Source organism: Saxophila tyrrhenica (genome assembly GCF_035928015.1).
Source record: "Saxophila tyrrhenica strain CCFEE 5935 chromosome Unknown scaffold_15, whole genome shotgun sequence".
NCBI classification, from domain to species: Eukaryota; Fungi; Ascomycota; class Dothideomycetes; order Mycosphaerellales; family Extremaceae; genus Saxophila; species Saxophila tyrrhenica.
Genome location: NW_027041747.1, coordinates 350,089 through 375,795, shown reverse-complemented (window position 1 = coordinate 375,795; position 25,707 = coordinate 350,089). Strand labels below are relative to the sequence as shown.

The window sequence follows — 25,707 nt, the reverse complement described above, 5'->3', positions numbered from 1 at the left end:
TACAGGATTGGGCCTTGAAGCCATCTGTAAGGATGGCGTTATACGTTGGTGTTGGATGTTGTATACGGAAAAGAAGAGGGAAGAGAAAGGTGTGGTCGGAGCTTTCCTCGAGCTTTCCTCGAGTCCTTCTGCGGCGTCTGTGCCTGAGCGAGTCGTGAGAAGGTCGTCCTCGATAGTCCGGCTTGCGTTCGAACGAACGAAAAGAGCAAGGGTCCAGCAGCCGCGGAAGTGAGCAGACCGCGCGGAGGCAGAAGATAAGTCCTGTCGCGGTGAGATACCATCGTCTGTGTTTGTTCAAACCACTTGCCGAGCACGAGGCAGTTGTCCAGATCCAGTCCAAGGTGCTTGTTCAAACTGCGTCAACGGCAGCACGGCTTCCGGGCCACGAGGCACATGCTGCGCGTTCATGTTGTGAGCCAGCCTGCCAGAAAAGTCTCCACAAGGCTGAGCTGCTTGGAGAATCCGAAGGAATCGCACGGGAGGCAGTGGGCGCTGATGAAATGCATGGCGCAGAAGCTGTACATCTGGCGCTCGAGCTCCGGTAGCCAGGTGATCCGCTTGCCGCCCGTGGTAGGCATACATCAACCCCGGCACACGCCCTCTCGTCTGAATCTGGCTGCTCTACAGTCGACCATCGAGCAGGAAGTCAGAGTCAAGGACCGGCCGTACTGGGTGTGTGTCGTGATCAATGAATTCGGCGACGAACGTGTTGAACACTGCAATCTGCAGCAATGCAGGGGTGGCGGACAGCCTTGGTGACCGAAAGGAAGTGGTGCCTGCTAATCACGTATCGTCGGGTAGCCCCAGGGGTGGAGTCTTGAAGCTCGCAGAGTGCTTTCGGGGTGACGATTCTTCTTCTGCGCAGCAACCCTGGCCTCCAGTTGATGTTTGGAACGGCCGCCAAGGACGTCCTCGGCGCCTGCGTTGCCGCAGACCGCGGTCTTCAACACCCTTCTTCTCCATATGCAACCCGGGCGTCCAGTTGATGTACGGGATGGCAAAGCCAACGGATGGTGTTGAACACTGCGGTCTGCAGCAATGCAGGGGTCGAGGCCGTCCTTGGCGGCCGAAAAGAAAAGGCAGAGGAAATCCATGGTGGCGTAAGACAGCGAAGGTTTCCGAGTTAGGTACATCGACCGGCATCTAGCCTGCTCGAAAATTCGTGTAACACCATCCTAGTGTTCAAGGTTGTGGCCGCCGGAGATGAGACAATCCAGTGAGTGCTGTATTGGCGCGGTCCAGCCGGTTCAGGTACTGTCCATGATTGAGTCCGGCAGCGGTCCGGGAGCGTTCAACGTGGTGGCGTTGGCGTTCGACGGCGATATCGATCGTTTCGAGCAGGAGCTGGGCCTCGCCGTTGGCGACTTTGTTGTGGGAGGTCTCGGCTCGAGTGGAGCGAGGCCATCGATGAGGGCAAGGGCAGTCTAGCGCAAGGATCTCCTTGTAGTGGGCCTTCTTCGCCGGGGGAAGGCATGAGATGTGCAGGATTGGAGGGAGAGTGGTGAGATTGCCCCAAAGATCGGACATGGTTGGGCGTGGATGTGTATTTACGGGAATCAATGTCGTTGTATAGAGGTAATGGAAAGACTTTGAACGAAAAGACAGCAGAAGGAAAAGACATTGACGGGCTGATACAAAAGGCCACAAAAGCCATGGAGCAAAAACACAGCAGAAGACGAAGATGAGGCTGTTATGTGTCGACTGAAGCCGAACAGGACAGAACAGGACACGTACACCGCCCGCTCACCCTTCCACACCGCTTTCAAGCCTCTCATTTCCATCCACTGCACTGCATGATTTCAGGGTGATGACGAAACGCATCGGGAAGCTGCAGTGCAGCGTTGGCAACCTCCAGAACAAAGAGCCAGGCCCAGGCATCGATGTCTACGGCACAGCTGGTAGCCTGGTACCATGCACAGTACAGCAGCCGGTATTAAGTCCCAACTATCCGGCCACTCAACTATCGGATGTTGCGCTGGAGCTGCTGTTGCATGAGACCAGCGCACATTGGCTTCGGATACCTGCAGTCCACAATCGACGAAATCTCCAGAACAAAGAAAGAGAGCTCCGAGATTGACGACCCAGCACAACTTGGGACCCGGACCAGCCCAGCAGCCGATATTGAGTCTCGGATACCCGACCAGCCACCTGCCCGATTCGTTGTGCTGTTGCTGTTGCCTGAGACCGCCAGGCACTGACTTCGGATTCCTGCAGCTCAGGGGCAAAATCGAAGTAGATCCTTCACCTGATCTCGCGACGTACGTCGGGACCGATAGTGTGGGTGCATGTGATACCGACGAACTGAGCTCTGGGACGGCGCAAGTCCGGTCTTGACATTTGACAAGTTCTTTGTCCGCAAGCAGGATAGGTGGGACAGGAAAGGAGGATGCATGCTGGGAGATTGGGCGGCCGCACCGGAGTGAGATGAGTGGTCGGAAGGTGCACTCTCACATCAGGTCGTCTCCGCAGAGCACCGGCCTCGCGATACTGTACGGCTGGCAGCCAATGTATCCAGTTCATGTCCGCCAGGTCCAGCGGTCTGCTGCCTGGGACATCGGCAAAATGCATGCTGGGAAATTAGCTGGCAGAGACATGAGTGGGATTGAGTGGTTGTGATTTCTGTCCCTCCTGGCAATTAGCTTCCAGCACGGAGGTGGGCCTCATGGTCCAGAGGCATGTTACTGACGAGCGGCCAATCTCTCCGGTGTCTGTCTGCCTCTTGCAGTGCTCAGCTGTCTGAAACCAATGAGTCGTGCCGGCGGAAGGCAGCATCTGCTAAGATCAGCTCATCAAGTTCAAACCAATCCTCAGGAACCCTTGTCAGCTGCTTTCGAAGCAGTGAATTGTGCGTACGTAAAAAGCATTCCCGGGTATCGACCCAATTCTACCGAAACGCCCTTCCCACTGCTGCCCTGCTCACTCCATCAAGGTCTCAAGCACCGCATGCATCACCCTCGAGTCATCACAGCATAACCAAATTCCCAATCCTTACCCCCTGACTCTCAAACCAATACCTCCTCTTCACACCCATGCTCCTCCCCTCCACCTTTCCTTCCTTATCCCCCAGTTTTCCCCTTCCTCCCTCCTTCCGCTCCATCTCCACCATCTCCCCACCCCCATCATCCCACCCCCCACCCCCGGCCACAGCCCTCAGCGCCTCTTCCGCCGCAGCACCAACCAAAACCATACCCAACCCCTCCCGCCTCACCAGCCCCTTGGGCGAGCGCTGGATTTCGTCTAGAAGTGGGCGGATAAGCCCTAAGCCCTCTGAGCTGCCATCGTCCAGCACAACCACCAGCCTTAACCCATCTTTACCACCCGAGGGTATAACGGGGATATTCGCCAACTTCTCCCCAAAACTGCACCCGCCCCTCCGTATCACCAGCACGCTGTACTTCCTTGCAATAGTGCCGGGGAGGATGTGCGTGCAGAGCGTTGAGTCGAGGAAGAAGATCTTCTCGCTGGACAGGGGGAGTGCGGAGAGCGGGGTAGCGAGGAGGTCGGTGAGTTCGAGGGAGGGGGGGAGCGGGGCGGCGCCGGGCCCGGTGGGGAGGATGGCGGGGATGAGGGTGCGTTTTAGGGTGGCGGGCGGTGTGGGGGTTGAGGGGACCTTTGAGGAGGTATCGGGGTGGGAAGGAGGATTGGTGGGGGGGGAGATGTCGATGTCGAGGCCGAGGTCGGAGAGGAGGTTGGAGGCGAGGCGTTCGACTTCGGACCAGAGGGTTTCTAGGGTTGCGTTGGCGGTATTGTCGTTTTCGTCGTCGCTCAATTCAACCTCCATGTCCAGCTCTTCGTCTGCCTTCTCCTTTGCACCTCTCCCCACCTCTCCCGTAGGCGGCAACACAGGCACATCCAAAACCAAATCCACCCACTCCAAATCCCGCACCCGTCTAAAATGCTCCCCACCCCCCGCCGCCAGCCCCAACCCCTCCATCGCCCCCTCTCTCACCAAAACCCTCTCATCCCTTCCGAGCGCCCAGTTCGCAATCCCACTGACCCTCCAATCCCTCACTTCCATTACTCCAGCCCCGTCAGGGAAGGAGAGGAACGCAGGCTCTTGCACCATATCGAACCGCACGTTACTCAGACTATTCACCAGAATCCCTTCTGCGACCTTCTGCAGCGCACCGAGCGGGACGATGCCTTTTGGTGGTTGTGTTGCGCCTTCTCCTTGGACAGCGGCGGCGAGGTCCGGGAAAGTGAGGGTGCTGCTGACGGCTTTCCAGATCGGTCGGCTGAAGCCCATGGGTGGGATGAGGTCCGAGGTGAGGGTCCAGGGGTAGAAGGTGTAGTTTGTCGGGCTCCGGATGTCGGAGGCGGAGATGCTGGGGTTGTTAGGCGAGGGCGGGAGGAGTGGGGAGGAGCGGGCGGGATTGATGGGGACGTTGTGGAGGTTCGTGAGGGCGGAGGGGTGGAAGAGGTTGGGGCGGGCGGCGATGTTGGAGATTGTGAGGGGGAGGGGTGAAGGAGGGACGTCGCAGGTCGGTGCTGGTGTGGCAGGGTCACTCGAAGATTGCGTGGAGGCAGAAGGGCTGTCTGGCTTTCCGCGGTACCGGCGGGGTATCAGTAGCGGGTGGCCCTCAGTGCTGAACACCATGCCATCGACACCGTTCCCGTTCAGCGGGTGGTCGTCGTCGAAAAGCAGGTACATATACTTCGCCGTCTCACCAAGGAAGAAACTCTCCATGCGGTCACTCCGAGCATCATTCTTCCCGCCTTCGCCAAAGTCGTCGTTAGCGAGTACGTCCCGCAAGCTCGCCCATCCGCATTTGGCCCAGCATCTTCTTCTCACATCCCGCAAGACCATCTCGCCGACGCTGAGCAGCCATGGATCCTTCGTGGCGCGGTACAAGTACCACGTACTTTCAATGAATTCTGGTCGGCCAGCCCAGTGGCGGAAGTTGTTGTCCACGAAGCCGCCGTTCGGTGTGATGTGCCAGCGCTCGGGGAGAGCGGAGTAGCGAGTCCAGAGGGCAGTAAAAAGGAGGTGAGACTCGATGGCTTCGTCGAGGTGGCCGGACAGTGTGAGCAGACCGGGAAAGTAGGCGGACAGGTTGTCGATCCAATTGTAGCGGGGAGCGCCGGTGAGGAAGTCAGATTGGCCGTGGTACGGGTGCGTCGCGATCCAAGAAGAGCGCAGGATGTGGTGATTGATGGCGTCGTGGGAAGTGGTCCAGACGTCGAGGTAGGCGTTCGGGTCGTCGAAGTGAGCTGGAAATACCTCCTCTTCTTGGTCGTCGTCGTACTGCAGTGGCGAGGCGCCGGAGAGTAGGATGTAGGATTTCAGCGCGTATTCGAAAAAGCTGTCAATGCCCGCTCCAATGCCAGACAAGGGTGGCATAATCCACTGTGCGCTCTCCGCGTCAATGCCACCTGCGACCAGATTGATGGAGCTGCGGCGGTCCCACACCAACCAGAAAGCTTGCTTTGCCAGCTTCTCGAACATATCGTCGCCAGTCAAACGACTCAATGTAGTGAACTCAAGTACCAGACTTCCAGCTCCAGCCGCGCAGGTCTCGGTGATCTCCCTCGGATTCGTGGAGGAGCCGTCCAGTCGACACACCCCGTCCTCTGCGTTCTTGTAGAAAGGTATGCCGTGCCGCAGATTCACTCTCGGGTACGGCAGACCGGTCTCGGTCCTGAAAGCCGGAAGCAGGCGTGTTGCCAGATCGTACGCCAGGCGCAAAAGTTGTCCATCGTAGACGAAGCGGTTGTGGTTCCAGAAGATGGCTTCTGTCCCGTCTTTTCGCTCCGCCCATGTTGACTGATATCCACGGATTGGCAGATCCCCAACTGCGAACAGATGTGCTGAAAGTAGCCCTCCTACGCCTCGGATGTTGGTCTCAAAGACCTGGACCTTGCTGTCAAGGTCAAAGGCGCATGCTCTCTTCCCGCAGCTCCCATGATGTCCGTCTCCGTAATGGTGGACCAAAGACTTCACTCCGTCTTGGAAGTCGTGGAGAGCATTATGACCGTCCTTTCCATCTTCCTTGCCAGATGCGAGGATTGCGAGTGTCGAAAGCGAATCGATCAGTGTCAAGCTGTAGTTGCCCAGTACATCGTTGCGCCCAATGTCGGCAGGGTTGTCGCGATTGCGGGTTAGGGGCTTGCAGGACAATGGCTTGACTTCGTCCTCGGGAAAGGCATGCTTCATGTAGTTGGTGAAGCCATGGTAGAAGAGGTCGCGTGTGTCTTGTCTATGGTCTATATGAGCATGCGATTTGAGTAAGATTGTTGTGATGAGTACCTCAGAGTCGCTATGGTATCATCTGTCATGCCATATCCTCCTGTCGCCCAACACAATACCGTGAAAAGGATATATGCGAGGACTGGCCATGGTGTCGTCGAGGCCGGTCGGCGCAAGCATGCGAGCAGGGTCATCGGCGGTCATTGGGGCCTCCTCGTATTGCGGTTGTCTTCAATGTATGCCCGACTATCCAATGACTGTACATGCGCTCTCGAAACATATACGGGAAGACGTTGGTATGGTGGTAAGCAGGAACCGTAGCCTCTTGGTTGGTCGGAGGATTAATTAAAATATTGATTGAGCCTTAATGAAATGATTCGTTAACGGCGACGCTTCCGAAAGGAGACGCCTTCTCCGCAAAGCATCCAGGAAGAGGACCTGAGATTAACAAAGAATAGCCCTCGACCTGAAGACTGTTATCATTGATATTGTGTCGCTAGCATGATGAGCTGGATGCGATAAGAAGAAGTAATACCACATCAACCAATCCACACAATGCTGCCTCGAGCAGCGCTGCGAGCCATCCGGCCCTCGACCACCTCCGCCAGCTCATATCTCCGCCATGCATCGCCCATAATAGCCAGCACATCTTTACGGATACAGTCGTTTGCCTCGAAACCTCCTCGGTCACCTCCGCCTCCACCACCAGCAGGCGCAAAGCCGAAGCGAGCTCCCCCTCCTCCACCACCGCGAGCGACAGGACCAGCGAGGCAGACATCACCGGGCACCAGCTTTCCCAAGGACAAGACCTGGAAGCCGCAAGATGGTATCAAGTTCGACGAAAGGCCGGGGGCTACCACCGTCTCAGGAGCTGGAGCTGCGGCAGCGGGAGGTGCGAGTGCAGGGAGGGCAGTGAATGCTGGGCCATCGACTACCACGCAGAAGAGCGCGGCGACACCTGTGGATGGCTCGAGGCCGGTAGAGCAGCCGCCGCCACCACGTCAGGACGGCCCACTAGAAGCAGATGCTTCTCCGATGGAGCCCATGGCGCAAAAGACGGACACAGATGAGCCGCAGCCTGGCGGCGTGCGAGAAGCTGCACATGAAGCGCAAGGCGAGGCTGAGAACCAAGCACAACCTCCCGAGTCGGAAGAACCTTCAGGACCGCTGCCAGATCTACGGCAAGGCATACCCAGCACCTTTGACTTCGAGTATGGCCAAGGCAAGAAGCAGGCACGAGACACTACCTCCGATCCCGCGCCGGAGACGGACCTCACATTCGAATCCGAGAACCAGCAGCAAAAAGACAGAGGCGAGCGCGACTACGACCGCAGCGCCTACGAAACCTCTCTCGACCGCCGACGAGCCCGCATGGCCAACTACCTCTATGGCGGCATCCTCCTCGGCGTGGTTGGCGCCGGCGCATACCTATCCCGCCCCTACACCGCCGACGAGGAGCTCCCCACTCACCTCGCCACCGACGACGCCTATGACTGGACTCCTTCCAAAATGTACGCTCGCATCCGCGCCCGGTTTGGCGACAGATTGGGCTACTACACCGAACCGTCCTTCCCCAAACTCCTCCCCGAAGTCCCCGCCGCGCAACGCCAACCCTTCACCCTCGTCCTCTCCCTCGAAGACCTGATGATTCATTCCACCTGGTCGCGCGAGCACGGCTACCGCACCGCCAAACGCCCGGGCATCGACTACTTCATCCGCTACCTGTCCCAATACTACGAACTGGTGCTCTTCACCTCCGTGCCCATTGCGATGGCCGACCCCGTGGTCAAGAAACTCGACCCCTTCCACTTCATCATGTGGCCGCTCGGGCGCGAAGCAACCAAATACGAAAGCGGCGAGTACGTCAAGGACCTTGCCTACCTCAACCGCGATTTGAGTAAGACCCTGATCATCGACACCCACGCCCCGCACGTCAAGAACCAGCCGGAAAACGCCATCGTGCTCCCCAAATGGTCCGGCGACCCCAAGGACCCGCACACCGCCGACCTCGTCGCCCTCATTCCCTTCCTCGAGTATGTCGCTACCATGGGCACCGAAGACGTGCGTCCGGTGCTCAAATCCTTCGCCGGCCAGTCGATCCCCGAGGAATTCGCGCGAAGAGAGCAGATTGCGCGAGAGAAATTCCACGCGCAGCTGGAGCAGGAGAGGGGGAATCGGCCGAAGAGGAGTTTGGGCAGTTTGGCGGGGGCTTTTGGGTTGAAGGGGACGCCGCAGGGGGGGATGGTGTTGGGGGATGGGCAGAGTGTGGCCGAGGGGTTGGCGCAGGGGAAGATGTTGAGTGATCAGATTCGGGAGCAGGGGCAGAAGCAGTGAGTGTATCGTTAATTGGAGATGAAAGGGGAGAAGGAGAACTAATGGATTGTGACAGGTACGAGTTCCTCGAAAAGCAGATCCGCGAGCACGGCGAGCAGTGGCTGAAGGAAGAAGAGGAGGAGCAGAAGAAGATGATGGAGGCGCAGATGCGGGATATGAAGCAGTCGGCTACGAGTTGGTTTGGGGGGAGTAAGTGAGTGATCGGAGCCGATAGGTGAAGAAGATGAAGGTGGATAGGGTATTTGTTTCTCCTCTCTGGACTTTTCGGTTGCATCTAGCGGGGTGGGCAAGAGGGAATCGTGTGCCTAAGGGATGGTACAAGTGTAGAAAAGATATGTATATGTATTTTGTGCAAATTGGACTTCATCCGTTCTCGGGCCCGTGCGGACGTCAGCTGTTGGAGGCGCGACCTCATCTTTTTGACTTCCCGTCGTCCTTCACCTCGTCTGTTGTGTCTTCGAACCAACTTACACCAAACCTCCGACATTACGAAACCATACGAATGGCAACTGGCATGCAAGCGGTGAAAGGATCAATGCGTGATAGCGACCTCGGCAGCAACATGACGTCCTCAGCTCCTCATCACGAGCTTCGGCAGTCCCTCTGCTCTCCAAACAGCTAAACATCCCCGAACCAACGTCTCTCCATCTACCGTAGGCCAAGTGTAAACCTCTCTTTGCATCATCTCCTCATACTCTCCATGACATCCCTCCTCAACCAAGCAACCCGCCGCCTCACAACCCTAACCACCCACCTCACCCCCACCCGCTCCGCCTCCACCATGAAAGAAGCCCTCGTCTCCGCCGGCCCCATCGTTACCATAACCGACTCCCCCATCCCCCGCCCCGGCCCCAACCAAATCGTCACCAAAGTCGTCTTCTCCGGCAGCAACCCGAAAGACTGGAAGCGGCCCGAATGGATGAGCGACAAACCGCCCGTCAACCAGGGCGATGACGTTTCCGGGGTGGTGCATGAAGTCGGCGAGGGGGTGAGGGAGTTTCGGAAGGGGGATCGCGTGGGGGCGTTTCATGAGATGATGGCGCCGGGGGGGAGTTATGCGGAGTATGCGGTTAGTTGGGAGAGTACTACGTTTTTGCTGCCGGAGAATGTTAGCTTCGAGGGTACGTCCTTCCCTCCCTTCCCCCATCCCCATCTTAAGATCTTGCTGATTTTGGTCTTGTGTGACGAATAGAAGGCGCAGCCATCCCCCTAGCAGCCATGACAGCCGCCTGCGGCCTCTATGCCAAACTCCGCCTGCCCGCTCCTTTCCTCCCGAACCCCAATCCCACTCCTCTATTGATCTACGGCGCAAGCTCGGCAGTGGGATATTATACCCTCCAATTCGCGCTGAAATCGAACCTCCACCCTCTCATCTGCGTCGCCGGGCGCGCGGCGAAGCACATCGAACCCCTGCTCGACCGGAGCAAAGGCGACACCATCGTCGACTACCGACAAGAAGACGCAAAGGTGGTTGAGGACCTGAAAAAGGCGTTGGGAGGCAAGAAACTCGAACACGCCTACGACGCCGTCTCAGAAAAAGGCTCCTACCAGAACATCGCCCAAGTCCTCTCCCACACCACAGGAAAAATCACTTTCGTGCTTCCGGGGAAGAAATACGACGATCTCCCCGCCGGGATCGAGAAGAGCGTTACAAGGGTGGGGGATGTGCATGGGACTCCTGACGACCTTAAAGAGTTCGGGTATGTTTACTTCAGGTATATTAGTAAGGGTTTGGCGGAGGGGTGGTTCAGGGCGCAGCCGTATGAGGTTGTGGAGGGGGGCCTTGAGGGGGTGCAGAAGGGACTGGAGGGGTTGAAGGAGGGGAGGGCGAGCGCTGTCAAGTACATTTTCAAGATATCAGATACGCCGGGTGTGGGTTCGTAGAAGGGCAATCCAGAGGTTTGGAGATTAGCCTCCTGGCACGAGTCCTCTGCTTGCGGTAAGGTAGTCTGTTTGTGAGTCCCGATTGCGGTGTTGTTGGGCCGGGATCGTCGAGGTGAAGTACGTCTGGGTTTCTTTGCTAATTGTGAGTACAAGGATGGAGTGTCAGTTCAGCTTCTTCGCTACTTCAGCAGTGCTTTCTGGACTGCGAATGACTCCGGCCGTTACCTGAGAGTCCTGAAACAGCTGGAATGCGGCTCTGTTCTCTAGATGTGGGCACATTCCTTCTTCATCTATTGTAACATCGATTTTAGATCACAACGTCCGACACCCTTCACGAGCATCACCAAGAGCGCACGACAGTATGGACTGGAATAGGACGATCAAGAAGCCCGAAATCGAAGCCAAAACAAGGAGACACCACTACTTGCGCTCTTTAGCGACTCTTGGGCAGCCAGCAATGTCTACTTCAATGCCGTCCGTTGCCACATGGCCGATTCCGGGCTGTTGCTGGGACAAAGAAGGCATTGTATGTTGCCGCTGTGGCGGGTGACGACACTCCTTTAACCCTCGGCCTGTCTTGGTGTACAAACAAACGGGACGTATGTGCCAGGCTCATCGCTCGGCTGATCCGTTCGCACTTCCTGCTCCCAGCACGAGACGGCACAGCTTACTCGCTCTACCTCGCTTCGAGAGGGCTGACTACCGCCCGCCAGCGTGCGTTCGCTACTCCTCCTCCGCTTGGCCGAGGTAGGCCTCGCAGCCACTCCCAAAGCGAAAAAGCCAAATGTGATCGTCATCCTGGCCGACGACCAGGACATGCTCCTCGACTCCCTCTCCGTCCAGCCCAACGTCGTCAACCAGATCGGCAAGCAGGGCGTCACCTACAACAAGCACTACTGCACCGTAGCATGGTGTTGCCCATCTCGTGTCAACTTCTTGACTGGCAGAGCGGCCCATAACACTAACGTCACTACCCTCACTCCACCCTACGGCGGCTGGTCGAAGTTCATGTCGGAGGGTCACAACGACAACTGGCTCCCTGTCTGGATCAATACTTCGGGCATCAAGACTTTCTATGCTGGGAAGCTGATGAATGGATACAGCAACAATAACTTCGATAGGCCTGCTCATCCGAAGGGATGGCATGATAGTAGCTTTCTGATTGATCCTTGGACTTACAACTACTTCAACTCCCACTGGACGAACGGGTATACCGACAAGGTCAAGGCGTACCCCGGCGTGCACACCACCCATGTCAACGCAGAGAAGGCGCTCGGATGGTTGGACAACCTAGGCAAAAACAAAGACCAATTCTTCATGATGATCGCCACAGTAGCACCGCACATGGGCGTCGCAGCAGGCTCAGGAGCACCACCACCCCCAGCCAGCCAAAAGGGCAAATTTCTCAACCAAGTCTCTCCCCGCCGCCCCAACTTCAACCCGGACACCCCCAGCGGCAACTCCTGGATCCGCGGCCTGCCCAAACTCAGCAAAGCCGACGTCAAATCCGGCGACGAAGTCCACGTCGGCCGCCTCCAGAACCTCGCGGGCATCGACGAAGTCGTCGGCGACATCATCGACAAGCTGAAGAAATACGACATTTTCGACAATACCTACATCATCTACACCTCCGACAACGGCTTCCACATCGGCAACCACCGGCTCAAACCCGGCAAACGCTGCCCTTACGAAGAAGACATCAACGTGCCCCTCCTCATCCGCGGTCCTAACGTCGCCAAAGGCGTCGTCTCCACCGTCGCGAACCACCACACAGATATGGCCCCCACGATCTTGGAAATGCTCGGCGTCCCGCTGCGTCCGGACTTCGACGGCGGTCCCATCGCCTACACAGCGAATGACTTCAAGAGCCAGCGGAAAAACGAGCACGTGCAGGTTGAGTTCTGGGACGGCGGGTTCGCGCCCAACGGGTATAGAGGCGAGGAGAGCGGCCAACTGTATTTCAACAACACGTACAAGGCGCTGCGGATCTGGAACCCGGATGATAACTTCTCCGCGCTTTACAGCGTGTGGTGCGACAATAGCAAGGAGTTCTACGATATGAGCTCCGACTACGCTCAGATGCACAATTTGCTCCTGCCCAAAGCCATCGCTGGGGCGCCGAAGTATTGGAAGCGACCTTTGCCACAGCTGGTCGCGAGACTGGATACGTTGCTGTTGGTGTTGAAAGGGTGTAAGAAGGAGGCGTGCAGGAAGCCGTGGGATCAGATTTTTCCAAAGGATACGGTGAATAATGTTGAGCAGGCGATGGACGCGAAGTATGATGATTTCTTCAGGAAGCAGCCGAAGGTGCATTATAAGAGTTGTAAGGGCGGAAATGTGATTAGTAATGAAGGGCCGCAGAAGGCGAATGTTTGGAAGGGGAAGTGAGGTGGGCATGGAGAGGTAGACAGCCTTGCTGCAGTATTGTTTCATTTGTTCTAATCTTTCGGCCATGCCGTTTCTGATCAGCGGTTGAATTGTTGCTCAAGTGAAGACATCCGCATGCAGCATGATATTCGCAATAGTCTCCATCCCACCATGATGCATCAGTCCAATTCCCGCGGGCATGCTGAGACTTCTCAGTCCAACCGTCTCCTCTCTGGCGGCAGTAGCAGCGACCTTACGTCTTCGATACAATGCCGAAAGCTCCCGATGACCTGTGTGTACAGGCAGCCAAGATCGCAACACCTCCCGAAAGCGCGGCTTGACCTGTCGGAAGACCTGTTTTGCCAGTCGCAGAATCTCTTGGTCACGTTCAGCCTTCGCTTTGTCGAACTCGTCGGCGCCGATGGTGCTTGCATCGGGCAATGCTGGTAATTTGACGACAAGTGCTTCAAGTCTGAATTCAAAGCTGGTCCACTCTTGCAAAGCATATTTTGCCACTGTGATCTCTAATTCCTGCTTGTCATCCGTCCAACCCTCGCTGACCACTTGCTGCGCAATGTCTTTTGCGGCGATTGCAGGTAGTCGCGGAAACTGCTTTCGCAGCTGCCAATGTGCTCGTCTCAGCTTCCTCTGTTGGTCAAAGTTGTAGTTGTCCCAGCTTCGGAGGTTTACGCCATCCTTGTGGTTGGCCGCGAGTTGCGAGACTGCATTCGGTACGATGTAGCCTACGACTATCGGAGAGCCGGTGTCGTGAACTTCGTAGAGTATGCGTCCTTGCGCGAGTGTCTGCTCTCGGCAGATCTGGAGGATTTGGGCTGGGGAGTCTGCGGAGATGAATACTTGGCCGGGTCTGGTCTTGACCGGTCGGTTGATGTGGATGATGTCGTTGTACTCGTCTGCGGACAGTATTGAAGCCATGCTGCGTGAAAAGAGTATAGGATGATGGATGTTGCATGATACAGTCGAGGTGAGATGCATGCCAAGGCCGCTTTGTTCTCGGTATCAGGAGATGAACCATTCCGGATGTGGAAGTTTGAAAACAATGATATTTGCGATGCGTCTTCTCATGGATGCGGTCTCCAGTGGATGCCGCTGCATAATGTGAAGATGATGGTAGATTATACCAAGTCGCTGGATGCAAAGGATGATGTGCGATGATTCTTGTAGTCCCGAGAGTGGGTTGTTCTCAGCCTGGTTCGGCCTGCGTGAGCTGAATGTCGTAGTCTGCCAGACATTCCAGATCTTCTTGGGAGAAGTCATGGCTCATCGGAGCTGGCACACTCGATTTTGTGGCCTTGGTCGGAATGAAGGAGGGCGGCGGCATGAGCTTTCGGTCTTGCTCGGCTTTGGTGTGCTTTTCTGCTGACTCCATTTCTTCGATGTCGTCCATCGTCAGGCCAAAATCATCAGAGCTGAAGGACAAGGATTTGGTCGTAGTCTTCTCGCCGGGCTCATCTGCTGTGAGCTCTCGTGCGATTTGGGTGCTGCTGCCGAGCTCGTCGAAGAAGTATGCCAGATCGTCTGGAGCGGCTTGAACTTGGGTAGTCTGTGGAACCTTTACAGCCAGCGTAGTCAGCCTGATATGGTCTAGATCCTCTGGTGCTGGCGACGCGCGGGAAGGCTGTTCGCTTGTTTGTGCTGCCTTTGCGCTTTCGAGAGCGTCAAGTAGAGTCTCGTCGTCCAGTCCACTGTCGCCAAAGCTGTCGTCAGCTGTCACTTCTGTCGTGAGATTCATGTGGCTCTTGGTCGTGGTGCTTGCGGTACGGTTGCCGTGAAGGAAGGCGCCTAAATGCATCTGGCTGCTCTTGTACCCAAATCGGTCGAACCTTCGCTGGCTGCCCAACTGTGCCTTCAGACTGGCTTCCTTGTCCTTCTTGTCCTTCTCCGCCTTCTTCTTGACAGCCTCTGACCTCCGCTTCTCCGACTCCCGAACACGCCATGCCCTCCTGTCGAGCTCGATGGACCGCTCAAGCTGCTTCTTCTCGCGTTCGGAGAGGGAGGGTCTGCCGCGCTTTTTGAATGCCGCTTTGGCCTGCTTTATGGTTTGCGCGCGAGCTGCTGGCGCCTTCTCCGCCATCGTAAGCGCATCTTGTAGAAGTGAGAGGTTGGTGGGAGGCAGACCTGGCGGCCGAGAAGAGGTGAAGTCGGCAGAGGGACGGGTCTTGGCGCCGCTAGAGCTGAGGTAGGCAGGTCCGCCCTCAACTGTTTCTCCACCATCGTTAGTACTCGTGCTCGGTCTTGCACTCGCTGCCGTGGCGGCATTCGTGAGAAGATCCCGGAGATGATGACTTACCAAGGCTGCGACAGGGTGACGAACAAGCTGTTCTGCTTTGCCGCGGTCGCTTGGAAGGTAACCGCTGCATCACCGTAGTTTTTCGTCACCCCGTAAACCCTGTCCGACTCCTCTTGACACATCTTGTAGCATGTGTTGGAGGCTTGCGCTACTTGCGCCTCACCATACCGTAGCCTCATCTTGTCGAGCTGCCCTGATGGTCTATGATCGAACAGCACGTTCGGCGTGCCAGTTGCCGTCGGATGGACGCTGATACTGTCTCCGAAACCAGCCCGCATTGCGCCTGATGGCATGCCGGTCGATCGTGCTGCTCTGAACCCGGGTTTCAAACCGACATCACGCCCCAGCTCTCCGATCATGCTCAACTGAGACTGAGCACGATCTTCGATGGCTTTCACGATCAGATGCCATCCTGCAAAATGCCGTGTCCGAGAGATGAGCCAACCCCCAATGTGAATTACTAAATTGGTGAGTGATGCAAATGTGAAATGGACCTCATTCATGCCGTATATTTTCCACCTGTCATGCTCAGGTATACCGAACGCAGCATCCCGAATGTCGTTTCGAAGAGTCTAAAGTCGGCCCAAATGGTTAGCAGTTGTCTCAAATATAGAACTAAATGAGAACAACTTATCGGACCGCATAGCATCTATCTTTGCTCTGGAGAACCCATGTAATCGAGGGAGGAGCCATAGAGAGGACTGGCAAGCTTCTCTGGTACGGGAAGAAGACGAGAGCACCCCTAAGCTTTTCAAGGTGCTTCATTCTGCGTTGGAGAGTCGACTGAAGCACAAGAGGCTTTCGAGATCTCTCGAGCTGTCCCGAAGCTCGATAGCCTCTCGAAGCACCACGTAGCACTTGATCCTGTCTTGGAGAAGGTTAATTTTCACTTCTTCTAGGCTGTGGTGAGAGTGTTGTGGTGAGATTGGTTCTGTGGCTCCTGTGGTTGTCGACAGAATATAACGGTGACGTGAAGCAGTCTCGGTGACGTTGGAGATCAAGAACATTGCAATGAGGCTTCATTGTTGTTGATACGTGCTAGCGCGCCTCTCACTCTTCTGAGTCTTCTCCCTCTGCTGCCTCCCACAAGATCGCAACAGTGACACGACCTCATTGACATTCCCGACGAGACTACTATCAATCATTTGAACACCTTTGCAGTATCGTTTACGCATCTCACCACCCAGCAGAGTTGTCTCACAATGCCTGCGCAACGATGCATCCCCTTCCAACCTCTCAAGTTGAAGAGTGACCGAGCTACGACACCCTGCTACCACCACGCCTCCTCACCAACGCTGAGTCTGACTGCTCAATCGAACCATTCAAGCAGGTTTGCCACCCGTACCCCATCGTCACTGACTTGCAGTACGTAACAGCAGAAGCCGTAACGTCAGAGGCTCGCTGTTCCCAGCACTCATCCACGTGCAGTCATTGCCAGACTTCACGTTCAGCACTTGCCTTATCCGACGTTCCGCGATCGCAATTTATCGGTAATTCCCTACTTTAATTGACTGCGACACCTCAGACGCACCGAGCGCCGTCGACAGCATCGACAATGCCACAATAGAACAGCCCGAGCTGCTTGTCCGCCACTCGCCTAGCCAGCGAGAAACGCCGCCTCACCTCAATTCGCTACATCCTTGACGAGCACGAAGAACTTTTACGCCGTCTCCTTCCCATTAAGCAACACGACTGCAATTTCGCACATGCAGCATCTTTCTACAGCCAATTGCATCAACGTGCAACACCTGCGGCATCGACCAGGCGTCTTTCAGCAGATAAGTCAACCCCCTCTCGCACCACCCCTTAGCACTTCCATGATGAGACAATCTATTGCCCGACGAAGCGCCATGCTTCAAACATGAGAGGCAACCATTTAGGTCTTCGTTCGTCTGATAGCGACCGACCCGTTTCACTGCCTTGTCGCCATTTTGCATCCGCTCAGCTGCTGATACAATAGCACAGACTGAATACGCCGGTGCTTCGCTGGCTCGCTCTCCTCACGACCACTCAATACATCTCGGCCCTTCCTCGCCTGGAGATGAGCACACAGTCGACTAGCAGCAAATGCTTGATCTGTGCAGTAGAGCACGGATGACTAGCTCACGGCCAAAATAGAAGAGTAGCTACCGATGCAGCAACTACATTCAGGATACCATCGATCGTGATCAATCCGTTGCATCGCTTATGCGCAGCGGTACGGCTTCCCAGGCGTCTCTGCTTCAATCAGTGGTGATACATACTGCTAGAGCCTGCATGATCAAGCTCCGAAAATACAGACTTTGGGAGACACAAGGCCGCCTCTGACCAAAGCACAACGACAAGACTCGTATTGATCAGGCTCCATCTCTGTTCAGCCGCTGACGGTGGCTCTACAACAGTCGCTCGTCGATATGACTTTCCTCCGCTAGCTTTATTTACGGTATGTGATCACCATTTGCCTTCCGTTCTCTCGACAAGATGATGACCCACTACATTACACTTTCACACCACCTGCTGCTGACGAGAGCTTTCTGATCCCACATCATACCACCGCTGTTCTTTCAATCAACACCATGCACGAGCTGACTTCGTTGTAGCTTCCGACCTGTCTCTTCCGCCACCAGTACCCATGCGACAAGGTGCTTCCCTTGCTCCCCGCCCTTCGCCATAACGCTGCACTCTTAGTAATCAGTCATACGGCGGCTTGATGAAGATGTTGTCTCGCCACAACCTTCTTGAAAACGCAGACGAAGCGAAGTAGACATCTGTATTTGATGCAAATCTCACTGTTCCTCACTGGGAAACATCAAAGCATAGGCGTCTCAAGAGGGAAGGTCCTCAACTAAGCTCTGGTAAGCCCGTGCCCGAGTCTTCTTCTCCTTTCCCTGATGAACACCCCGTGTCTACTTTACTAGCCGCTGGTGCCTTTTTGGAGCTGCTGGTCAGTGGGTAGAGACGGTTTAGAAGTCCTACAAGCTGTGCTTGAATACCACAGCTTGGCCATGAGGACAACAGAACAGATCTGAACATCTTTTCAGTTCATCGTCCGTTCGCCACGTCAGCGTTCCAGACCTCCGCTGACTTATCTAGTTTTCCAGCTGAAGCTTTGAAGGAGGTACCGACCGACACAGGCGAGACATATTCATAGATGCGACGCTCAACATGGTCCTTCGTTTGAAAGCCACCTGCTATTGTGTCATCGTTTGGATCCGATCGATCGCCACCACGTCGCCGCGATCGACGCTGTTCTCGACACACGCATTGATGTGCATCCGATAGTTTTCGACTTCGACCGCATCACCAGGCAAGTCGCTTTGAGACAGCGCAAGGTTTTCAAAATACCTTCGAAACGTTCTATCCCAGAAGTGAACTGTTCAAGCTGGCGCCCTTTCGAGCTGGGTTGCAGTCACGGTAATCCCGGCCTCGGCGGCATCGTCGAGCAGTACTCTGAGTCTCTGACGAAGACAGCGTTTGTCGGTGGCGACTAGCGTCCACCACAGATCGCTGTTCGTTCTCCTTTCGGACAGCAAGCACAGCTCGGCCGTCATCTTTTCTCCGTGCAAGGACATCAAACGGGTTTTGTGATGGCCCTGCACCATGTGACCGAGACCTGGTTTGATCCAGATTTATCACTCTCATGTTAACTCTGGTTACCATATTTGAGAGGCCTATATGCCCTCCCGTACATAGTCAATCGATATCCTCGAAGCATTCACTTTCCTACAAGCGCTGAGTCTCGCCAACCCTTTCAATTGCCAAGGACTACTTCCAAATATCTACAGTGCTCTTTAGAATGCTTGCTTTATATTATTGCTTCATGGCACGGAGTAATCGCCTAGTCATTCTGCCCCGAATTGCTCTCCGCTTTGCTGCCAAAATCGATGCTTCAGCTCTCTGTCTATTCCGGGATCAGCTTTTCTTCAAATTGAGTTCTTCAAAGCTCTTGCTCCGGCCCACTGCTGCCGCGGTCGCCAGGCTCATTGCTCCCTGCCACATGTCATGTCACTTTTCGTAGTCATTTACGGTCCCTGCCGCCCATTCAACGTTCATCAGTCCGGAATCCCCGTCTGAAAGCAAGATCTTGCGAGCGGTGGACTGCGTCGACACAACTCAAGCTTGCGAAGTGGCAAGAACAAGGTGGGTCTTTGCTTATCAGTCTACGATTGATGGCCAGGACGTTGAATCCTGGGCTGCGTGCCTTGTCTGAATCGAATGACTTCCTGAGGTACCAAATGACGAACAGTCACAGGTGATGGAATGAGGCGTAGAAGTAATGGAAGCAGGCAATTCTCCAGCTCGTCCGAAGGCGGGAACATAATACGTTGAGTATGTTTGATATCTCCATTGATACTATAGATTGTGGCTCGAGCTCGTTCGGTTGCGTGATAATTGTTGAGCGAACATGGGTAGATCTGTTGCGTGACTCCAGCAAGGAACAGCACGTGAGGATCGGTGACCCTGTTCCGACGTCTACTGTCACATGCAACGCTGATCTTACAAGGATCACCGAAGTGCGAAGTCACAACGATTGCTATTGTTGCACGGCCTTCTGCAACCCTTGCAGTCTTGTATAAAGCGCGAGTACTCACTTCGATTTCTTTCTTCTTTCAATATGGTTGGATGCCAACATTGCCGGTCCACCGTTCTGGTGACTGGCTGAGGCACTAGAGGATGTACAGGATATCGACTACATCGTCCTTAGGTTTAGCCGTAAAGCAAAGTGGCATTGATCCCGGTACGCCGTTGCCCATATTCAGTGGTCCAGCAGCGTTATGGCTCGCTTACAGCAAACGAAGTCCATTCCATGTTAAAGGACCCCTTCGAGTGATAACATCCAGTATTGATCCACCAAAGAGCGCAGTGCACTCCACTGGCAGGTGCTCTCGCAGGTTGCTCTTCTTCGTGCGTTTGGCCATCATTCTCCAGCGATCGTGGAAGGCTTATCTCAGGCTTGAGCAACGAGAACTGTGACATTGCCTGGCGTTGGCCGACTGCTTCCATGGTAACGGATCGCTGATTCTATCGTAACACCTACCGTCAATGTTCCTCTCTCAACGCTGCCGGCCCATTATTGGTGATTCGTTGCTCTTGCTCTTGATGCTGTACTCAATGCTGTTGATCTCGATGCTCTGTTCCCAACGAACCTGCTACAACACCCGCGGCAAAACCTCTCATCTGTGCCATTGTACATTCTTGAGTTCAAGTCTCAAGGAGCGTGCCGGAAGACACGAAGACACTGCTGTCGTGGAGAGTTTGCGGTGTCATCGGCGGACGGTGTCGACAAGACGCTTACTAACGATCGCTCCAACGGCGACATGATATCCCCCCCTTCTCGATGAGATGCTTTACTTCTCTGGGGAACGATCGTGTTCCTGCTTTTGCAATCCTCGACGACGAGAAATTTGTCCTCTGCTCATGGGTTCCTCAATGCTCCTACCTCAATGCTTCTGCGGCAGTGCTCATGCTCCAAGGCTCCTGCTGCAAGACGCTTTCTGCACCGCACTTGCGTCTTCGAAGCCGCCTCTCTCCTCCTGTGCTCCAAGCTGCCACACAACATCGCTGATCTTTGGGAGGGATCATCGATGCTGCTCTAAGCAGACTGCCAACTTTGATGACGCGTTGTTGAAGCTCTCCATCTAAAGAGTCGTGCTTCGTTAGCGAGGGTAGCCATCACGTTTGCTGCTGATGAATCTTCTCGCCAATGATACCTTTAGTGCCTGCTTGTGGGAATCAACATTTTATAAATTAACTTCTTCCCCACTATCTCAGCTAATGCCTGTGCTGTTACCGCATGTATTCCAGAGGGGGAGAAGCAACTAGGATCCGCAAGACGACCGAGACTGCTCTTCAAGAAGGTAAGGTAGCCTCCAACATTGAACCACTGCTGGTCCTCTGCATTCCGTCTCCAATCTGTCTGCACACAGCGCTTCCTGCATGCTCCGGTCGCCCGACGTGAATGACCTCGTAGGCTTGTGCCGGTGCGTGATCTTCCAATCTCTCTCTTGACTGCTGCTCGTCCTTAAAGCCTTTCTCTGCGGACAGCAGTCCATGCTGGGGAGTGGTTGGGCGCGTCGCTGGTCGCAACCTCCGAGGTATAGACGGTCTGCTGAGAAGCGTAGTACAGCAAAGAAGACGGCAGAGGCTGCAGATGAGTGCGATCGATGATCGGTGTTCTCAGGTCTCTTTTCGTACGGCAGGTAAGAAGGTGGGAGAGGTCTGAAGGCGCCGCTAGATTGGCAAGTGGTATTGGTGGGCATCGTAATCATACGAAAGGCAGGTAGGTGGGACAGGGATGTCTGGGGGTTGGTTTGGACTGGTGAATGGTGTTCGTTGGTGCCTTTCGCACAAATATTCGAAGGTGGAGGGTGTTCGGGAAGGCTTAAGGGTGTCGTTCGAAGGCTGGACGGTGCTGCTAGGCGTATCTTCTCTACAAAGAGCAGTGACGTGGGCCGGCAGGCTTAAGAAAGTCGCGAGAGTGGTGAACGGTGTTGGTAGGTGACCCCCCTCAGAAAGCGCAAGGCCGTCGATTGGAGTGGCTTTAGGATGCCCTTCGATTGGTGAGTAGTGTTCCCTCGTGCCTCCTGCGCAAGACGTCCAAAGCGAGGGATGGAGCACGTTTGATTGATGATATACTTGGCTCACGACATCAATAGTACACCTGCATCGCCGTCGCTTGAGCACATCTATAAAACTGCTGCGTCTGTTCCCGCTTATATGCTACATGCCCTCTACTTCCATACGCCTCTGAACCAACCCAAAGACGCGCCGACCGACATGCGCTAACAATGGACGACGGCGTACCCTTCCTATGTCTGCACCTTCCGCATCCGGGTATAGCTACCTTAGAGCCTTCGATGGTGACCGTGCGCCAGACCAACGTGCCCATGAAATGGTGGCGTTCATGCTGTCCTTGATGATGATATTTCCAGCGACCTTGTGCCACCTACTTGTTGGTATTGCCTCTCAATATCTGTTCCAAATGCCGTAAAAACTATCAGCTTCCATGACAGACACGCGGTCCCCGTCCCTGGGCCTTCCGATGTACTTTCCAAACTCTCTCCTGAGCCTCCTCTCGTACTGCTTGCTTCCCGCTGCTCTTCTACCGAAGCCCGATGAGTCCTGACTCCATGGGCATGTCCTGTTGTGCTGTCGTCTCTAATCGAGGAAGATACGATCGTGACTTTTGCTGGGGAGCCAAACGAGGAGAGCTGTGCTATTGTCAGTGACGGCGCCAAAAAAAATCATGTCGTTGACGTGAGACGGGCTGCAGTGGATGTACCAGGGGTTAGAAGCTCTTCTACATCTTCTGTGCCGGGTCGGAGTCTGACTGTGCCTGCTATGGTACAAAAGATGACCGCGTGGTGATTCTTTCGTGTTAGGGAAACAGTTGGTAAAGCACGACGCGTACTTGAGGGTACTGGACCGAATAGAAACGATGGCAAATGGATACGGCATGAGCATTGTGGACACGATGTAGGTAAGAACGTGGTCTCTTCATGCTGCTTTCGTAAAAAACGTGACGATGTAATGGTTGATTGGCTCAAGGCGAGTGAATGGCAATCCATAGCGTAGATGGGGTGATACAAGAGCAAACAAAAAGATTGCAGGCGTACGTTAGACTGTGTTGCAGTGCAAGCAAGAAGGGGAAGAGGCAAAAACTGAATGAGCAGGCATCATTACCGCTTTGAGCGGCTCGAACTAGGAGCGTGTGATGTTAGCAAAGCCCCAGAATTAGTGAATGAACAAGCAGGCAGCGGCAATGGCAATGGCAATGGTTCTGGCTAAGAAGTGAACTAGACACACCGAATTGTCAGCAAGTTCATTCATTAGTTAGTAATCGATCTTTAGTGGCTGCTGGCTGGCAATGGCAATGACAATGACTGTTGGTATCCGCTTGGGATGGGTTATGAATTTTGGAATTGATCCATGTAGGTTAAGTCCAGTCAGGTGACAGATAGGGACCTTCGCGCACACCACAGGCTTGTAACACACATGTCCCTACAGATCACGATGTGGCTCAATCAATGCTGCTATGGGTCATGTCACACGGGCTGCACGACGCCGGCACCATCTGTCATACAAGCATCCTTGCGTAGCCACGCCTTCGTAGCACCAATGCAGTCTGCGACTATTTCTTTACGACCGGCAAGTATCCTCAATACGCCATCACGATTTCGCGGCTCCATACAACACCACTGCATACCTTCCAGCCTACAATTCGCTTTACGATCCGTGCTACAACCTACCATCTTTCCGCACCATCGAAACCGGGATCAGAAGCTCCGCGACTACCCAAAACCTCTACAGCACTGATTCACGCGTTCGGCACAGTCTCACGCAGTCGCCTGAGTCGGCTGCCACTACAGCGACTGCAAGATCGAAATACCCTTGATCGTAAATTCGGGAACAACCGCACCATCATCCTACCATGGATCGTCCTCAAGATTCAAAACAGCTGTCGAAGGGATCGTTCTCGCCACCCAAACCAAACAATCCGCAGGCACAACCAGCGAAAACCACACCTGCGACGGCAGCGACGATCGAGAAGCAGCAACTGGGCCCGGCGGAGGCTACACTAGCAACTACAACCATCTCCTCCACCACAGCATCAGCGCCGCCACTACAGCCAAAGACGTCGGCAGGTCATGATCTTGAAGGCGCAGAGAAGAGCAAGTCTGGAGGGCAGAAGGAGGATCAGGAAGGCGGCGAGTTTGTTGATGTAGGCGTACACAGCGACGATGAGAAGAAGTTCGACATGATGGAGGATTGTGAGATTCAGGAGGAGCCGGAGATTGTTAAACCCGTTAGGAAGGGTGGGAAGGGCAACTGAGCGGCTTTGATGGTCATACAATGCTACAGATAAGACGCAGGAATGCACGAATGCTTCAGCAGAGACTGTCCTCGCAATACCGTTTTCAGGGGGCCCGTGAAGTTGGCCACGGAAAGGCATTTTACCTTCAGTTGTAGACGTACATGCAACACCATTGTCGATGTACCTACCGTTTCCACACCGCATAGTCCGCTCCGTATCATAAGGCATTGAACGAGTGGTTTGGAGAGTCATCTAAATCGATGGATGTATTGCTACAGATCGTTGACATCGAGCCGAACCTACTACTCATCGTCCAATGCTCCTTATGACCACCATTCATCGGCATCCGGCTCCAGTCCAGCCGTTGTTTAGCCGCAATCAACAACTGCTCGCAGCATCCATACGTCACCGAGTGTGCCACAAGAATCTTTGTTGATTAGAGCAACCGAGTAGAGCACTACTTAAGCCGGCTTCCCCTCCTTTCTGCTTCTTCTTCTTCTTTTCTACATGATCTCCTGACGCCGTGACTGTCCATCACATCTTCTCCTACATGGTGTTGGTGGGCACGACCATATCCAGCTTTACCTGGAGCGTCGTATAATCCAATGATCATTATCTGCCGTCAGGACTCTCTATCAAGTCTGCGCCCCCATGGCGTCGATGGACACGATTCTTTCCGGCTGTTTACAGCCGGGGCGTAACAAGATCAATTTGACGTTGTGACTGCCTATCACACCTCCTTCTCCACGGTTTTGGTGGGCACGATCGTCTCCAGCAGTTTGTCTGGGGCGTCATACATCCTTCTTTTTCATTGTTTCCGTGTCTTCTCGACATGGTCGCAGAGAAGAAGCCCTCCAGTCCCCTTCGATCTCGCCTGCTCCGAACTATGTGCTGTTTGGGGTGCACTATCCCACAGGAACCTTTGTTGATTAGGAAACGGGAGCAGCCCATCGAAGCACCACTGAAGCTCGCTTTTCTTCCTTCCTGGTTCCTCTTTTCCTCATCTTCGCCTTACCACTGCTTTTGGGTGCCTACCCTTTCTCCATCTCCTGAGTCGCCCCTGATCGCCTCTCTTCACAATTGTGACTAGAGGTGTAGGAGAAGCAGCACACATTGATATCGATGTCGTGAGTGTTCATCGCACCCTCTCTCTATGGTGTTGGTGGGCACGATCGCAACCTTTCGTGAGTCCTGCAATCAGGCTCTCGTCTGGGGCATCATACATCCTCCCTTTTTCATTGTTTATATGTCTCTTCGATATGGCTGCAGAGAAGAAGTCCCCAGTCCCGTCGATGTTATTTGCTATTCTTGCTTGCTTTTTTGCGGCCGCTGTAAGACCGGTACACGCCCGCTTGATGCCACGGTTGTTAGGTCAACGATGATGAGGCGCGCACGACGAGGGCGAGGCGAACGGTGGGACACAGTGAGGGCAGCGCTCCAGCTACGGCGCTCGAATATCGCGATTCATCAGACGTTCTCATCGTGATCGGGCTGTGAAGACGCTTGCGCTGCTGAACACTCGCCAGGGCGGGCGAAGAAGAAGATTTCGCGAATGCGTGGTCACACTCAACTACGACAGTGACAACGATAGCGATGGATATGGGAGCCAGTGGCCATGCTGACAACCAACCGCGATGGTACTATGGCCGACGGCTCACTGAGCCGGCGGGCGCGCGACAAAACGATGAGGCCACAGCTCTGCGAGAACCGTTTAGCCTCCCTGGCTTCGCTCCTGTCCCCGGACTTCAGATCTCAAGAAGTACAGATCCTCTTGAGCCGACCCAAAACCCCCAGTCACGACCATGCGCACGGCAAAAGCGCAGCAGCGGC

General features: G+C 54.8%; 7 protein-coding genes across 7 annotated transcripts; 4 read left to right on the top strand and 3 right to left on the bottom strand.

Annotated features, from left to right (window-relative positions):
• Positions 1–2,962: 2,962 nt before the first annotated feature.
• On the bottom strand, positions 2,963–6,391 carry LTR77_008765 (uncharacterized protein; the record flags this gene model as incomplete). Its single annotated transcript, XM_064805995.1, has 2 exons — positions 2,963–6,204; positions 6,307–6,391. The coding sequence occupies 2 exons, from the start codon at positions 6,389–6,391 to the stop codon at positions 2,963–2,965; spliced, it is 3,327 nt and encodes a 1,108-aa protein (XP_064655854.1).
• A 351-nt stretch (positions 6,392–6,742) lies between these two features.
• On the top strand, positions 6,743–8,718 carry TIM50 (mitochondrial inner membrane protein required for protein import; the record flags this gene model as incomplete). The annotated part of the gene is made up of 2 exons (XM_064805994.1): positions 6,743–8,517; positions 8,577–8,718. The coding sequence occupies 2 exons, from the start codon at positions 6,743–6,745 to the stop codon at positions 8,716–8,718; spliced, it is 1,917 nt and encodes a 638-aa protein (XP_064655853.1).
• Positions 8,719–9,302: 584 nt separating this feature from the next.
• LTR77_008763 (uncharacterized protein) lies at positions 9,303–10,405 on the top strand (the record flags this gene model as incomplete). The annotated part of the gene is made up of 2 exons (XM_064805993.1): positions 9,303–9,642; positions 9,714–10,405. The coding sequence occupies 2 exons, from the start codon at positions 9,303–9,305 to the stop codon at positions 10,403–10,405; spliced, it is 1,032 nt and encodes a 343-aa protein (XP_064655852.1).
• A 361-nt stretch (positions 10,406–10,766) lies between these two features.
• On the top strand, positions 10,767–12,793 carry LTR77_008762 (uncharacterized protein; the record flags this gene model as incomplete). The annotated part of the gene is made up of 2 exons (XM_064805992.1): positions 10,767–10,951; positions 11,119–12,793. 2 exons carry the CDS (start codon positions 10,767–10,769, stop codon positions 12,791–12,793), a joined length of 1,860 nt encoding a protein of 619 aa, XP_064655851.1.
• A 96-nt stretch (positions 12,794–12,889) lies between these two features.
• On the bottom strand, positions 12,890–13,708 carry LTR77_008761 (uncharacterized protein; the record flags this gene model as incomplete). Its single annotated transcript, XM_064805991.1, has 1 exon — positions 12,890–13,708. One exon carries the CDS (start codon positions 13,706–13,708, stop codon positions 12,890–12,892), a length of 819 nt encoding a protein of 272 aa, XP_064655850.1.
• A 268-nt stretch (positions 13,709–13,976) lies between these two features.
• Positions 13,977–15,586, bottom strand: LTR77_008760 (uncharacterized protein; the record flags this gene model as incomplete). The annotated part of the gene is made up of 2 exons (XM_064805990.1): positions 13,977–14,961; positions 15,084–15,586. The coding sequence occupies 2 exons, from the start codon at positions 15,584–15,586 to the stop codon at positions 13,977–13,979; spliced, it is 1,488 nt and encodes a 495-aa protein (XP_064655849.1).
• Positions 15,587–23,493: 7,907 nt separating this feature from the next.
• On the top strand, positions 23,494–23,895 carry LTR77_008759 (uncharacterized protein; the record flags this gene model as incomplete). Its single annotated transcript, XM_064805989.1, has 1 exon — positions 23,494–23,895. The coding sequence occupies one exon, from the start codon at positions 23,494–23,496 to the stop codon at positions 23,893–23,895; it is 402 nt and encodes a 133-aa protein (XP_064655848.1).
• Between the last annotated feature and the right edge of the window lie 1,812 nt (positions 23,896–25,707).